General features: G+C 39.0%; 1 protein-coding gene across 2 annotated transcripts in view; it reads right to left on the bottom strand.

Annotated features, from left to right (window-relative positions):
• Positions 1-17531, bottom strand: part of RBKS (ribokinase) — a 463219-nt gene that overhangs the window by 429095 nt on the left and 16593 nt on the right. Inside the window, exon 2 of one of the 2 annotated variants that reach the window (XM_053712653.1) lies at positions 4089-4169. In XM_053712653.1, coding sequence (XP_053568628.1) covers positions 4089-4147 — 59 coding nt within the window. In that variant the 5' untranslated portion in view covers positions 4148-4169. Of the gene's footprint in view, positions 1-4088; positions 4216-17531 lie in introns of both variants that reach the window. The other variant, XM_053712654.1, reaches the window with a different exon arrangement.

Here is a 17531-nt window from a genome sequence, read left to right as displayed (position 1 = left end):
TTTAATTTCAGGTAGTCTGACTAATACTGCTGCCAGAGTATTATTCACCACCTTTGCCATGTCTTGTAAAATAAACGCTATGGGCGCCCTTGATGTACTTGGCGCCATTTGAGCGTGAGTCCCTGAAGCGGGAGTCGAAGGGTCTGACACGTGGGGAGAGTTAGTCGGCATAACTTTCCCCTCGACAGAATCCCCTGGTAAAATAAACGCTATGGGTGCCCTTGATGTACTTGGCGCCATTTGAGCGTGAGTCCCTAAAGCGGGAGTCAAAAGGTCTGACACGTGGGGAGAGTTAGTCGGCATAACTACCCCCACGACAGAATCCACTGGTGATAATGTTTTTAAAAAACAAAAAATGATCTTTATTGTTTAACATGAAATCAGTACATCTGGTACACATTCTAAGATGGGGTTCCACCATGGCTTTAAAACATAATGAACACAGAGCTTCCTCTATGTCAGACATGTTAAAACAGACTAATAATGAGACTAGTAAGCTTGGAAAACACTTTAAATCAAGTTAACAAGCAAATATATAAAACGTTACTGTGCCTTTAAGAGAAACAAATTTTGTCAAAATTTGAAAAACAGTGAAAAAAGACAGTAAAACAAACGAAATTTTTACAGTACATGTAATAAGGTAACAGAGCATTGCACCCACTTGCCAATGGATGATTAACCCCTTAATGCAAAAAACAGATCAAAAAAACGACAGACGTTTTTAAAAACAGACACAACAAAACTGCCACAGCAGAGCTGTGGATTACCTTCCCTATAAACGATTTTGGAAGTCTTTTTAGCCCTTTAGAAAAGTCCTGTAGTATTCATGGGACTGCTGAGGGAATCTGGATGATTCATTTTGTAATTTTAACTGCGCAAAAAAGCGCTAATTAGGCCCCTCCCACTCATATTACAACAGTGGGAAGCTTCAGTTAACTGTTTCTATGCAAAATTTAAGCCAGCCATGTGGAAAAAACTTAGGCCCCAATAAGTTTTATCACCAAACATATGTTAAAAAACGATTAAACATGCCAGCAAACGTTTTAAAACACATTTTTACAAGAGTATGTATCTCTATTAATACGCCTGATACCAGTCGCTTTTACTGCATTTAAGGCTATACCAACATTACAGTGTTATCACCAATGTACGTTAAAAAACGATTAAACATGCCAGCAAACGTTTTAAAACACATTTTTATAAGAGTATGTATCTCTATTAATAAGCCTGATACCAGTCGCTATCGCTGCATTTAAGGCTTTACTTACATTACTTCGGTATCAGCAGTATTTTCTTAGTCAATTCCATTCCTAGAAAAATATTTTACTGCACATACCTTTTCTGTAGGAAAACCTGCACGCCATTCCCCCTCTGAAGTACCTCACTCCTCAGAATGTGTGAGAACAGCAAATGGATCTTAGTTACGTCTGCTAAGATCATAGAAAAACGCAGGCAGATTCTTCTTCCAAATACTGCCTGAGAAAAACAGCACACTCCGGTGCCATTTAAAAATAACAAACTTTTGATTGAAGAATAAACTAAGTATAAATCACCACAGACTCTCACAACCTCCTATCTATGTTGAGGCTTGCAAGAGAATGACTGAATATGGCAGTTAGGGGAGGAGCTATATAGCAGCTTTGCTGTGGGTGGACTCTTGCAACTTCCTGTTGGGAAGGAGAATATATTCCATAAGTAATGGATGATCCGTGGACTGGATACACTTAACAAGAGAAAACATGCACAGACATACACAGACACACACACACACATAGTCACAGACACATATGTATAAAAACATGCACAGACATACACAGGCACACACACATAGTCACAGACACATGTATAAAAACATGCACAGACATACACAGACACACACACATAGTCACAGACACATATGTATAAAAACATGCACAGACATACACAGACACACACACATAGTCACAGACACATATGTATAAAAACATGCACAGACATACACAGACACACACACATAGACACAGACACATATGTATAAAAACATGCACAGACATACACAGGCACACACACATAGTCACAGACACATATGTATAAAAACATGCACAGACATACACAGACACACACACATAGTCACAGACACATATGTATAAAAACATGCACAGACATACACAGACACACACACATAGTGACAGACACATATGTATAAAAACATGCACAGACATACACAGACACACACACATAGTCACAGACACATATATGTATAAAAACATGCACAGACATACACAGACACACACACAACGTCACAGACACATATATGTATAAAAACATGCACAGACATACACAGACACACACACATAGTCACAGACACATATATGTATAAAAACATGCACAGACATACACAGACACACACACATAGTCACAGACACATATATGTATAAAAACATGCACAGACATACACAGACACACACACATAGACACAGACACATATATGCATAAAACATGCACAGACATACACAGACACACACACATAGACACAGACACATATATGTATAAAAACATGCACAGACATACACAGGCACACACACATAGTCACAGACACATATATGTATAAAAACATACACAGACACACACACATAGTCACAGACACATATATGTATAAAAACATGCACAGACATACACAGACACACACACATAGTCACAGACACATATATGTATAAAAACATGCACAGACATACACAGACACACACACATAGTCACAGACACATATATGTATAAAACATGCACAGACATACACAGACACACACACATAATCACAGACACATATGTATAAAAACATGCACAGACATACACAGACACACACACATAGTCACAGACACATATATGTATAAAAACATGCACAGACATACACAGGCACACATATCTATCTATTGCTGCAATACATATATAAAAAACAAACAGATTTCTTGAAACAATATTTCCCCAAACTCAATACTGAGTGCTGAAGGCCAACAGAACGATACGCAATAACTAGCTGAATAAATGATTCAGAGTAACTTCTAAACTGTAAGCTCCATGGGCTGGGCACTCTCTTATTATACCCGCAGAATGTAAGGTCCTTAAAATCTCCCATTATATACCTGTAAAATACTTCTAAAATAACTGCAAGATTCTTATAAATATAACCACAACATGTGCTGCTCTTATGTTCTTTTAAAAGGGACATACATTTTTGTCTTTCATGATTTAGACAGAACATAACATTTTAAACAACTTTCTAATTTACTTCTATTATCAAATATAGTTGTTATCCTTTGTGGAAAAGCAGAAATGTAAGCTGAAGAGTGTGCACGTGTCTGCAGCACTATATAGCAGCAGTTGTGCAACAATGTTATACATTAGCAGGGACACTAGATGGCAGCACTATTTCCTGTTGTGTAGTGCCTCAGGCTTGTGCACGCTACCTACCTAGATACATTTTATAATAGAAGTAAATTGGAGACTTTTTAAAAATGGTATCCTCTATCTGAATCATGAAAGAAAATGTTTGGGTTTAATGTCCCTTTAACTGCAATACAATGTTGTTACCTCTAAGGTGTATAGCGCCTAACATTAGCTTTACATAGAGAACTTTAATGAATAAGTATCAGCAAGCTTCACTATTATGTAACCTTGATAAAGACATTGGGCTTAAAAAATCAATTTCAGTGAATATTATGTTTTGTCCATATTTAATCACATTCCCCTTAGATATTTTCTATAAGGCCATCAGTTCTACTAAGGTGCTGCAGAGAACTACTGCTCCCAAGCAAGAAACAGCCAGTGAGTCGATAAGCAGCGCCAGTCGCAAGACTCGGTCAATCACCGGCTGTGTTCAGCTAGGGAGCAGCAGTGTTGCAACTCCAGAGCAGGAGTTTACCTATGTGTTTACTTTTAACCCCTTTACGGGGGTAAAACCCAATAGCACATGCAATTTTTGCAACAGTCACCCTTTAACAGACTTACAATTTACTTAACTTACTTATGTTATCAAATTTACTTTGTTCTCCTGAAAAAAAAATGTATATTGAGCGTGAGAACAAGAAATAATAGCAGTAAGAAATGATACTGACCTGACAAGGTCGGTCATACAAGACCCGACCACAATCACCTCAGGAATTCCGTCGGCCATGCTTCCTGGGAGATGAAAATCACTGTTAAACAGAAGGAGCGCACAGAAATTCTTGTTAGCTGCAAATTCTGCAAACGGGAATGAAAGTCCAAAGATTACCAGCTACTGGGCAAAGTGTAATAAATGAATGTTTTTATCTAAAAAGATAAATGTCTGGCACAGGTCAATTTTTATTACCCTTATGTGACCAGTATGATAGATACTTTCTGTATTGACACATTCTGTCCCAGACTAGCTACCCTATGGGAAATAGCAGCCCTTAAAGGGACATGCTAGCCAAAATTGCATTCCATATGGATCCTTTTCCATATTGAATAGAAGCATTTTTGTAATATTCACGTATTAGCAAAAATGCTTCTTAGAAAAGCTATAGCTGTTTCAAACGTGTAATTAAAGGGACAGACTAGTCAAAAATACACTTTCATGATTCAGATAGGGCAAGTCATTTTAAACAACTTTCCAATTTACTTTTATCATCAATTTTGCTTTGTTCTTATGGTATTCTTAGTTGAAAGCAAAACCTAGGTAGGCTCATATGCTAATTTCTTAGCCCTTGAAGGCCGCCTCTTATCTGAATTCATTTTGAACATTTTTCACAACTAGAGGATGTTAGTTCATGTGTGCTCCCACACTTGGAGTTACATAGGAGTCAGCACTGATTGGCTAAAATGCAAATCTGTCAAAAGAACTGAAATAAGGAGGCAATCTGCAGAGGCTTCAATACAAGGTACTCACAGATGTAAAAAGTATATTAATACAACTGTGTTGGTTATGCAAAACTGGGGCATAGGCAATAAAGGGATTATCTATCTTTTTAATCAATAAAAATTCTGGTGTAGACTGTCCCTTTAAAGGGACACTAAACCCATTTTTTTCTTTAATGCAACTTTAAGCAACGTTTACATTTATTCCTATTATAATTTTGTTTTGTTCTATTGCTATCTTTATTTAAAAAGCAGGAATGTAAAGCTTAAGAGCCGTGCCATTTTTGGTTGAGAACCTGGGTTATGCTTGCTTATTGGTTTGCTAACTGTATCCACCAATAAGCAAGCGCTATCCATGGTGCTGAACCTAAAATGGGCTGGCTCCTAAGCTTTAAATTCCTACTTTTTAAATAAAGATAGCAAGATAATGAATACAAATTGATAGTCGGAGTAAATAAGAAAGTTGCTTAAAATTGCTGCTCTATCTGAATCATTAAAGAAAAAAAATGGGTTTAGTGTCCCTTTAAGTATGCACCGCGCACCAGCATTTTAAACACAGCACTTGCTTAGAGAGCCTATGGTGCTTGTACCATCTGGCAATGACTCAGTTTGTTAATTGCTGACATGATACAAGCCCCACTGATGCTCTGAGCAGCTGCAGTATTTAAAATGCTGGTGCACTGAGAATATCTAGCTATGATTCACATGCACACGCAGAGAAAAATGTTAGGAGTAAAACAGTGATGACTTTTACTATAAGCATTTTTGCTAATACATTTATATTGCAAATCTGATTCTACTCAAAGATGTAATTAACCTATGTGCATTTCAATATTGACCGGAATATCCCTTTAATTAGTAACTAACAATTTTTATTATCTGACCTGGCTTATATTACACATGTTTAAAGTAATTTTTTTGATATATAATTCAGTGCATCTGAACAGATATACAGACCATATAAATATACATTTATGATGTATGCAATGAATAATTTCATATCATTCTGATTATTTTATTATTAAAGGGACACTAAAAAGTCATTTTTTAATTTATGCATCAGAAATTATTCATCACGCAAAAAAAATGCAATAAATGCTTTAAACACATTTAAAATCTGTCATTTTAATTAGCATAATTAAACATTTTGGACTAAATTATAAGTGGTGCACAATCAATAGTAAAGGATGCAAGATAATGACTCATGCAAAGAATAACGCACAATCTGTTAGTAGACGGTTACAAAGTTTAACCAAAGTATCTAAACATGCACACTTTTAATGGATAGAGATAAGAGCTCAAATAGTACGCTCATTAGGCTTGTATTACAAGCGACGAGTTTACGCTCATGGGAGTCTACTAGGCCACCCCCCCAGATTTCCCTCCCCACTTTTTTTTTAACCCCCCTGAATGGTATTCTGTGAGTTATATAGCATTCTGGAATTTGTAATTCACTATTTCACTCTCAGTATTGTGATTCTGCAGTTTTGGACTAATTCCCAGCATGCATTGTACAGTGGTGGGGAGAGAGCTTCCTGGAAGGCAGAATATTTTGCATGAGGTCACGCTTCTCTTCATGCTGTGTGTGTAAATGTGTCCCAGACACTGGGGAAGACAGCTGGGAGTACCTCATTACTGGCAATCTGCTCTGAGTTAACACTTTCTGTACAGAGTCCTCCTACTCACATGCTGGAATAGATTGTTAATAGTCTTCCCAATAGTACAAATAAAGAAATGTACATTTTGCATATCTTAGTTTTAGGCTTTATATGTTAACTTATGGGGGTTCTTGCGTGTTTAATTTGGATTTTCTTTTTTTATTTTTTATAACTGTATAATGCAACAAATCAAATAGGCAAAACACTAAATAAATACAACTATATAAAATGTATAAATTTGTAAAGTTTAGCAGATAGTTACTCCAAAATTTACAGAGTACTAGTAAACATTTTCCTTGGACTAGTAGCATTTGGGGATAATTATATATATATATAACTTTTTCCTTCTGGGCTAGTAACTTTTAGCCCCTGGCTAGTACTTTTCCCTCTCACAACCCCCCCCCCCCCCACACAAACATTTCTGCACAAAGCCCACGTTCAGTCCAAAATACCACTTTTAAAATTTAGCGCGTTTTATGCTTATTTGAAAAAGTATAGCATAGAAGTAAATAAATTCAACAACTTGAACACTTTTTTGGGCTTCATCTGCTTATTGTACAAGCGTTATCCAGCATGGATTTTACTGCACGCTCTTCATGCAAATGTTAGTGTGCACAAGACTATCTATGTTCGGAATTTAAGAGCCAGGTATTTTGTATGTGTGTGTGTGTATATATATACATATACACACACATATATATATATATATATATATATATATATATATATATATATATATATATATACACATATATATATGTGTGAACACTAAACTTGCACTCTCTGGTCTTTCCATGACCTGTAAAATATTTTTTCATGGAAAGACCAGAGTGTGCAGTTGGTGTACTGGGTGAGAGTGCTCTCCCTTGTTTATATATATATATATATATATATATATATATATATATATATATATATATATATATATATATATTTCTTTCATGTAATTGGCAAGAGTCCATGAGCTAGTGACGTATGGGATATACATTCCTACCAAGAGGGGCAAAGTTTCCCAAACCTCAAAATGCCTATAAATACACCCCTCACCACACCCACAATTCAGTTTTACAAACTTTGCCTCCCATGGAGGTGGTGAAGTAAGTTTGTGTTAGATTTCTACGTTGATATGCGCTTCGCAGCAGGCTGAAGCCCGGTTTTCCAACAGTCTTATTTCTATTCATGACACTCTAAGCTATGGTTGGGCACTTTATATGTAAAGTTCTAAATATATGTGTTAAACTTATATTTGCCATGATTCAGGATAATCAGTATTCCTTCTTTCAGACTGTCAGTTTAATTTTTTTGGGAAAATGCATACGAATTTATATTTTTCTTACCTTAAAATTTTTCAATCTACTTTTTGTCTAAATTGCGGCTGTTAGGCTCGCGGGTGCAGAAAATTTATTGCGTCATTTTTGGTGCGAGACTTTTTTGGCGCAAAAATTCGTCATTTCCGGTGTCATAGTTGATGCTGGAAGTTTTCACGTGGTTGCGTCATTTTTGACGTATGTGTGTTGCGGACGTTTTTGGTGCCAAAAAATATGGGCGTCATTCTTGGCGCCATAAAATGTGGGCGTTATACTTGGCGCCAAAAAATGTGGGCGTCATACTTGGCGCCATTTTTTTTCACATTATTTCAGTCTCACTTTTAGTTGCTTCTGGTTTCTAGAGGCTTGTTTTGTTTTGCATTTTTTCCCATTCCTGAAACGGTCATTTAAGGAATTTGATAATTTTGCTTTATATGTTGTTTTTTCTATTACATATTGCAAGATGTCACTACCTGACTCTGGATCAGAATCTACTTCTGGAAAGACGATGGCTGATGTCGGTTCTACCAAAGCTAAGTGTATTTGTTGTAAACTTTTGGAAACTGTTCCTCCGGCTGTAGTTTGTGTTAGTTGTCATGATAAACTATCAAACGCAGATAATATTTCCATTAGTAATAATCCATTACCTGTTGTTGTTCCTTCAACATCTAATGCTCAGGATGTTCCTGTTAATGTAAGAGAATTTGTTTCTAATTCTATTCGGAAGGCTCTGTCTGTTATTCCTCCTTCTAGTAAACGTAAGAGGTCTTTTAAAACTTCTCATATTTCAGATGAATTTTTAAATGACCACCATCATTCTGACTTATCTATTTCTGATGAGGATCTATCTGGTTCAGAAGATTCTGCCTCAGATATTGACACTGTTAAATCTTCATATTTGTTTAAGATGGAGTTTATTCGTTCTTTACTTAAAGAAGTGTTGATTGCTTTAGATGTTGATTGCTTTAGATATGGAGGAGTCTAGTCCTCTTGATATTAAAACTAATAAGCATTTAAATTCAGTTTTTAAACCTCATGTAGTTATTCCAGAAGTATTTCCAGTTCCTGATGCTATTTCAGAGGTAATTTCTAGGGAATGGAATAGTCTGGGTACCTAATTTACTCCTTCTCCAAGGTTTAAAAAATTGTACCCTTTGCCATCTGATAGATTACAGTTTTGGGAAAAAATCCCCAAAGTTGATGGGGCTATCTCTACTCTTGCTAAACGTACTACTATTCCTACGGCAGATAGTACTTCTTTTAAGGATCCTTTAGATAGGAAGCTTGAATCCTTTCTAAGGAAGGCTTATTTATGTTAAGGTAATCTTCTTAGACCTGCTATTTCTTTGGCTGATGTTGCTGCAGCTTCCATCTTCTGGTCAGACCATAATGCTTATAGCATTGTTAAACTTCTTCAACATGCTAATAACTTTATTTGTGATGCAATTTTTGATATCGTTAGAATTGATGCAAGGTATATGTCTTTAGCTATTTTAGCTAGAAGAGCTTTATGGCTTAAGTCTTGGAATGCAGATATGACTTCTAAGTCAACGTTGCTTTCTCTTTCTTTCCAAGGTAATAAATTATTTGGTTCTCAGTTGGGTTCAATAATTTCAACTGTTACTGGGGGGAAGGGGGCCTTTTTGCCTCAGGACAAAAAATCTAAAGGTAAATATAGGGCTGCTAATCGTTTTCGTTCCTTTCGTCAGAATAAGGAACAAAAGCCTGACCCTTCCCCTAAAGGAACAGTTTCCCCAGTCTGGAACAAATCCAAGCCTTTTAGAAAGTCAAAACCAGCTTCCAAATCCGCATGAAGGTGCGGCCCTCATTCCAGCACAGCTGGTAGGGGGCAGGTTACGATTTTTCAAAGATGTTTGGATCAATTTGATTCAAAGTCTTTGGATTCAGAACATTGTTTCACAAGGGTACAGAATAGGTTTCAAGGTAAGACCGCCTGTGAGAAGATTTTTTCTCTCACGCATTCCAGTAAACCCAGTAAAGGCTCAGGCGTTTCTGAAATGTGTTTCAGATCTAGAGTCGGCTGGGGTAATTGTGCCAGTTCCAGTTCTGGAACAGGGTCTGGGGTTTTACTCAAATCTGTTCATTGTACCAAAGAAGGAGAATTCCTTCAGACAAGTTCTGGATCTAAAAATATTGAATCGTTATGTAAGGATACCAACATTCAAAATGGTGACTATAAGGACTATTCTGCCTTTTGTTCAGCAAGGGCATTATATGTCTACAATAGACTTACAGGATGCATATCTTCATCTTCCAATCTATCCAGATCACTACCAGTTTCTGAGATTCTCTTTTCTAGACAAGCATTACCAGTTTGTTGCTCTTCCGTTGGCCTAGCAACAGCTCCAATGATCTTTTCAAAGGTTCTCGGTGCCCTTCTCTCTGTAATCAGAGAACAGGGTATTGCGGTATTTCCTTATTTGGACGATATCTTGGTACTTGCTCAGTCTTTACACATTCTGCAGAATCTCATACAAATCAACTTGTGTTGTTTCTTCAAAGACATGGTTGGAGGATCAATTTACCAAAGAGTTCCTTGATTCCTCAGACAAGGGTAACCTTTTTGGGTTTCCAAATAGATTCAGTGTCCATGACTTTGTCTCTAACAGAAAAGAGACGTCTGAAATTGGTTTCAGCTTGTCGAAACCTTCAGTCTCAATCATTCCCTTCGGTAGCTTTGTGCATGGAAATTCTAGGTCTCATGACTGCTGCATCCGACGCGATCCCTTTTGCTCGTTTTCACATGAGACCTCTCCAGCTTTGTATGCTGAACCAATGGTGCAGGGATTATATAAAGATATCACAATTAATATCCTTAAATCCCAACGTTCTTCTCTGACTTGGTGGTTGGATCACCATCGTTTAATTCAAGGGGCCTCTTTTGTTCGTCCAACCTGGACTGTGATCTCAACAGATGCGAGTCTTTCAGGTTGGGGAGCTGTATGGGGATCTCTGACAGCGCAGGGGGTTTGGAAATCTCAGGAGACAAGATTACCAATCAACATTTTGGAACTCCGTGCAATTTTCAGAGCTCTTCAGTTCTGGCCTCTTCTGAAGAGAGAATCGTTTATTTGTTTTCAGACAGACAATGTCACAACCGTGGCATATGTCAATCATCAGGGTGGGACTCACAGTCCTCAAGCTATGAAAGAAGTATCTCGGATACTTGTATGGGCGGAATCCACCTCCTGTCTAATTTCTGCGGTTCACATCCCAGGTATAGACAATTGGGAAGTGGATTATCTCAGTCGCCAGACGTTACATCCGGGCGAATGGTCTCTTCACCCAGAGGTATTTCTTCAGATTGTTCAAATCTGGGGACTTCCAGAAATAGATCTGATGGCCTCTCATCTAAACAAGAAACTTCCCAGGTATCTGTCCAGATCCAGGGATCCTCAGGCGGAAGCGGTGGACGCGTTGTCACTTCCTTGGAATTATCAACCTGCCTATATCTTTCCGCCTCTAGTTCTTCTTCCAAAAGTGATTTCCAAAATCCTAATGGAGCGTTCGTTTGTACTGCTGTTGGCTCCAGCATGGCCACACAGGTTTTGGTATGCGGATCTCGTTCGGATGGCCAGTTGCCAACCTTGGACACTTCCGTTAAGGCCAGACCTTCTATCTCAAGGCCCATTTTTCCATCAGGATCTCAAATCATTAAATTTGAAGGTATGGAGATTGAACGCTTAATACTTAGTCATAGAGGTTTCTCTAATTCAGTGATTAATACTATGTTACAGGCTCGTAAATCTGTGTCTAGAAAGATCTATTACCGAGTTTGGAAGACTTACATTTCTTGGTGTTCTTCTCATAAATTCTCTTGGCATTCTTTTAGAATTCCTAGAATTTTACAGTTTCTTCAGGATGGTTTAGAAAAAGGTTTGTCTGCAAGCTCCTTGAAAGGACAAATCTCTGCTCTTTCTGTACTTTTTCACAGAAAGATTGCTAATCATCCTGATATTCATTGTTTTGTACAGGCTTTGGTTCGTATTAAGCCTGTCATTAAGTCAATTTCTCCTCCTTGGAGTCTTAATTTGGTTCTAAGGGCTTTACAGGCTCCTCTGTTTGAACCTATGCATTCTCTGGATATTAAATTACTTTCTTGGAAAGTTTTATTCCTTTTGGCCATCTCTTCTGCTAGAAGAGTTTCTGAGTCATCTGCTCTTTCTTGTGAATCTCCTTTTCTGATTTTTCATCAGGATAAGGCGGTGTTGCGGACTTCATTTAATTTTTTACCTAAAGTTGTGAATTCTAACAACATTAGTAGATAAATTGTTGTCCCTTCTTTTGTCCTAATACTAAGAATTCTCTGGAGAGATCTTTACATTCTTTGGATGTAGTTAGAGCTTTGAAATATTATGTTGAAGCTACTAAAGATTTCAGGAAGACTTCTAGTCTATTTGTTATCTTTTCTGGTTCTAGGAAAGGTCAGAAGGCTTCTGCCATTTCTTTGGCATCTTGGTTAAAGTCTTTGATTTATCATGCTTATGTGGAGTCGGGTAAATCCCCGCCTCAAAGGATTACGGCTCATTCTACTAGGTCAGTTTCTACTTCCTGGGCTTTTAAGAATGAAGCTTCTGTTGATCAGATTTGCAAAGCAGCAACTTGGTCTTCTTTGCATACCTTTACTAAATTCTACCATTTTGATGTTTTTTCTTCTTCTGAAGCAGTTTTTGGTAGAAAACTTCTTCAGGCAGCTGTTTCAGTTTGTTTCTTCTGCTTATAATTTCATTTTTTTTTCATTATAAGATTAAAACATTTTGATTTGGGTTATGGATTATTTTTTCAGCGGAATTGGCTGTCTTTATTTAATCCCTCCCTCTCTAGTGACTCTTGCGTGGAAGTTCCACATCTTGGGTATCTGCTATCCCATACGTCACTAGCTCATGGACTCTTGCCAATTACATGAAAGAAAACATAATTTATGTAAGAACTTACCTGATAAATTCATTTCTTTCATATTGGCAAGAGTCCATGAGGCCCACCCTTTTTGTGGTGGTTATGATTTTTTTGTATAAAGCACAATTATTCCAATTCCTTGTTTGATGCTTTCGCTCCTTTCTAATCACCCCACTTCTTGGCTATTCGTTAAACTGAATTGTGGGTGTGGTGAGAGCTGTATTTATAGGCATTTTGAGGTTTGGGAAACTTTGCCCTTCCTGGTAGGAATGTATATCCCATACGTCACTAGCTCATGGACTCTTGCCAATATGAAATAAATTAATTTATCAGGTAAGTTCTTACATAAATTATGTTTTATATGTATATGGTAAGAACAACTGCAATTCTTCTTTCCCCAAAAATATATCAACAATAAAACCACCCACACTTTACAAAACAAAATCTTAGAACATTAGCAAATAAACACATGATAAATGATATTGGAAGCCTACAATAAAGATGCGTAAAGTTTACAAGTATATTGGGTAATAACAAAACAAAAAAATATATAATAATAATAATAAATATATATATATATATATATATATATATATATATATATATATATATATATATATATATATATATATATATCTAGAAAAAACTTGCACTCACTGGACTTTTCAATCAATCTTTACTGTGATTGTGACCGTAACGTTTCAGGGATACATTATCCCCGAAACGTTACGGTCACGATCACAGTAAAGATTGATTGAAAAGTGCAGTGAGTGCAAGTTTTTTCTTGAACTATATTGATGCCCACTAGCACCCTGGCAGTCGACCTAAAAGTGAGAGTGCACATCTTTGCTTATATATATATATATATATATATATTTTTTGCTGCCGCCCGGAACTTCCTCCTTCTGACTGACTGCATATGTAGTCTCTTCAGGAGGAGTCTGGGAGTCTGCAGTGCGGCAGTGAGACTGGAGTGGCAGCCGCAGAGAGGAGGCTCACGTCACAACTCAGAGGCGCGGCAAGCACAACGACGGACACATGGTGACTGACTGAGCTTAGGCTGAGGGGGCAGCCCTGTCGGATCTAGCTGGAGGGATAGCTGGCCATGCAGTGCTGAATGGACTAGCAGCTTTATAATAAACTATTACTGCAGGTTATGGGACTGGCTTCTATAATAAAACATTAGGTACAGAGCTTACTTACTTTATAACATAATATTATATGATATACTGCACAGCACAAAAACATAATTTATGCTTACCTGATAAATTTATTTCTCTTGTAGTGTATCCAGTCCACGGATCATCCATTACTTATGGGATATTCTCCTTCCCAACAGGAAGTTGCAAGAGGATCACCCACAGCAGAGCTGCTATATAGCTCCTCCCCTAACTGCCATAGCCAGTCATTCGACTGAAACAAACAGAGAAAGGAGAAACCATAAGGTGCAGTGGTGACTGTAGTTTAATTAAATTTTAGACCTGCCTTAAAATGACAGGGCGGGCCGTGGACTGGATACACTACAAGAGAAATAAATTTATCAGGTAAGCATAAATTATGTTTTCTCTTGTTAAGTGTATCCAGTCCACGGATCATCCATTACTTATGGGATATCAATACCAAAGCTAAAGTACACGGATGATGGGAGGGACAAGGCAGGGATTAAGCGGAAGGAACCACTGCCTGAAGAACCTTTCTCCCAAAAACAGCCTCCGAAGAAGCAAAAGTATCAAATTTGTAAAATTTTGAAAAAGTGTGAAGCGAAGACCAAGTCGCGGCCTTGCAAATTTGTTCAACAGAGGCCTCATTTTTAAAGGCCCAGGTGGAAGCCACAGCTCTAGTAGAATGAGTTGTAATTCTTTCAGGGGGCTGCTGTCCAGCAGTCTCATAGGCTAGGCGTATAATACTCCGAAGCCAAAAGGAAAGAGAGGTTGCCGAAGCTTTTTGACCTCTCCTCTGTCCAGAATAAACGACAAACAGGGAAGATGTTTGACGAAAATCTTTAGTAGCTTGTAAGTAAAACTTCAAGGCACGGACTACGTCCAGATTATGTAAAAGACGTTCCTTCTTTGAAGAAGGATTAGGACACAATGATGGAACAACAATCTCTTGATGTGGTTTCTAGCAAGAATATCACTTAGGTAAAAACCCAGGTTTGGTACGCAGAACTACCTTATCTGCATGAAAAATCAGATAAGGAGAATCACATTGTAAGGCAGATAGCTCAGAGACTATCCGAGCCGAGGAAATAGCCATCAACTTTCCAAGATAAAAGCTTAATATCAATGGAATGAAGGGGTTCAAACGGAACTCCTTGAAGAACCAAGTTTAAGCTCCATGGGGGAGCAACAGGTTTAAACACAGGCTTAATTCTAACCAAAGCCTGACAAAATGCCTGGACGTCTGGAACTTCTGCCAGACGCTTGTGCAAAAGAATAGACAGAGCAGAAATCTGTCCCTTTAAGGAACTAGCTGATAATCCTTTGTCCAAACCCTCTTGGAGAAAGGACAATATCCTAGGAATCCTAACCTTACTCCATGAGTAATTCTTGGATTCACACCAGTAAAGATATGTACGCCATATCTTGTGATAGATTTTCCTGGTAACAAGCTTTCGTGCCTGTATTAAGGTATCAATGACTGACTCGGAGAAGCCACGCTTTGATAGAATCAAGCGTTCAATCTCCATGCAGTCAGTCTCAGAGAAATTAGATTTGGATGATTGAAAGGACCTTGTATTAGAAGGTCCTGTCTTAGAGGCAGAGTCCATGGTGGAAAGGATGACGTCCGCTAGGTCTGCATACCAGGTCCTGCGTGGCCACGCAGGCGCTATTAGAATCACTGATGCTCTCTCCTGTTTGATTTTGGCAATCAGTCGAGGGAGCAGAGGAAACGGTGGAAACACATAAGCCAGGTTGAAGAACCAAGGCGCTGCTAGAGCATCTATCAGCGTCGCTTCTGGGTCCCTGGACCTGGATCCGTAACAAGGAAGCTTGGCGTTCTGGCGAGACGCCATGAGATCCAACTCTGGTTTGCCCCAACGATGAATCAACTGAGCAAACACCTCCGGATGGAGTTCCCACTCCCCCGGATGAAAAGTCTGACGACTTAGAAAATCCGCCTCCCAGTTCTCCACGCCTGGGATATGGATTGCTGACAGGTGGCAAGAGTGAGTCTCTGCCCAGCGAATTATTTTTGAGACTTCTAACATCGCTAGGGAACTCCTGGTTCCCCCTTGATGGTTGATGTAAGCCACAGTCGTGATATTGTCCGACTGAAATATGATGAACCTCAGTGTTGCTAACTGAGGCGAAGCCAGAAGAGCATTGAATATTGCTCTTAACTCCAGAATATTTATCGGAAGGAGTTTCTCCTCCTGAGTCCACAATCCCTGTGCCTTCAGGGAGTTCCAGACTGCACCCCCAACCTAGAAGGCTGGCACCTGTTGTTACAATTGTCCAATCTGGCCCACGAAAGGTCATACCCTCGGACAGGTGGACCCGAGACAACCACCAGAGAAGAGAATCTCTGGTCTCTTGATCCAGATTTAGCAGAGGGGACAAATCTGTGTAATCCCCATTCCACTGACTTAGCATGCATAATTACAGCGGTCTGAGATGTAGGCGCGCAAATGGCACTATGTCCATTGCCGCTACCATTAAGCCGATCACCTCCATACACTGAGCCACCGAAGGGCGCGGAATGGAATGAAGAATACGGCAAGCATTTAGAAGCTTTGATAACCTGGACTCCGTCAGGTGAATTTTCATCTCTACAGAATCTATAAGAGTCCCTAAGAAGGAGACTCTTGTGAGTGGGGATAGAGAACTCTTTTCCTCGTTCACTTTCCACCCGTGCAATCTCAGAAATGCCAGAACTATCTCTGTATGAGACTTGGCAATTTGAAAGCTTGACGCATGTATCAGGATGTCGTCTAGATACGGAGCCACCGCTATGCCTCGCGGTCTTAGAACCGCCAGAAGTGAGCCCAGAACCTTCGTAAAGATTCTCGGGGCTGTAGCCAACCCAAAGGGAAGAGCTAGAAATTGGTAATGCCTGTCTAGAAAGGCAAACCTTAGGAACCGATGATGATCTTTGTGAATCGGTATGTGAAGGTAGGCATCCTTTAAGTCCACTGTGGTCATGTACTGACCCTCTTGGATCATGGGTAGGATGGTCCGAATAGTTTCCATTTTGAAAGATGGAACTCTGAGGAATTTGTTTAAGATCTTTAGATCCAAAATTGGTCTGAAGGTTCCCTCTTTTTTGGGAACCACAAACAGATTTGAATAAAAACCCTGTCCTTGTTCCGTCCGCGGAACTGGATGGATCACTCCCATTACTAGGAGGTCTTGCACACAGCGTAGGAATGCCTCTTTCTTTATCTGATTTGCAGATAGCCTTGAAAGATGAAATCTCCCTTGTGGAGGGGAAGCTTTGAAGTCCAGAAGATATCCCTGAGATATGATCTCCAACGCCCAGGGATCCTGAACATCTCTTGCCCACGCCTGGGCGAAGAGAAAAAGTCTGTCCCCTACTAGATCCGTCGCCGGATAGGGGGCCGTTCCTTCATGCTGTCTTAGAGGCAGCAGCAGGCTTTCTGGCCTGCTTGCCTTTGTTCCAGGACTGGTTAGGTTTCCAGGCCTGCTTAGATTGAGCAAAAGTTCCCTCTTGTCTTGAAGCGGAGGAAGTTGATGCTGCACCTGCCTTGGAATTTCGAAAGGCACGAAAATTAGACTGTTTGGCCTTTGATTTGGCCCTGTCCTGAGGAAGGGTATGACCCTTACCTCCAGTAATG

The sequence above is a fragment of the Bombina bombina genome, chromosome 4, assembly GCF_027579735.1.
Source record: "Bombina bombina isolate aBomBom1 chromosome 4, aBomBom1.pri, whole genome shotgun sequence".
NCBI classification, from domain to species: Eukaryota; Metazoa; Chordata; class Amphibia; order Anura; family Bombinatoridae; genus Bombina; species Bombina bombina.
Note: the sequence above shows the minus strand (reverse complement) of the source record. Positions and strands in the feature narration are given on the sequence as shown.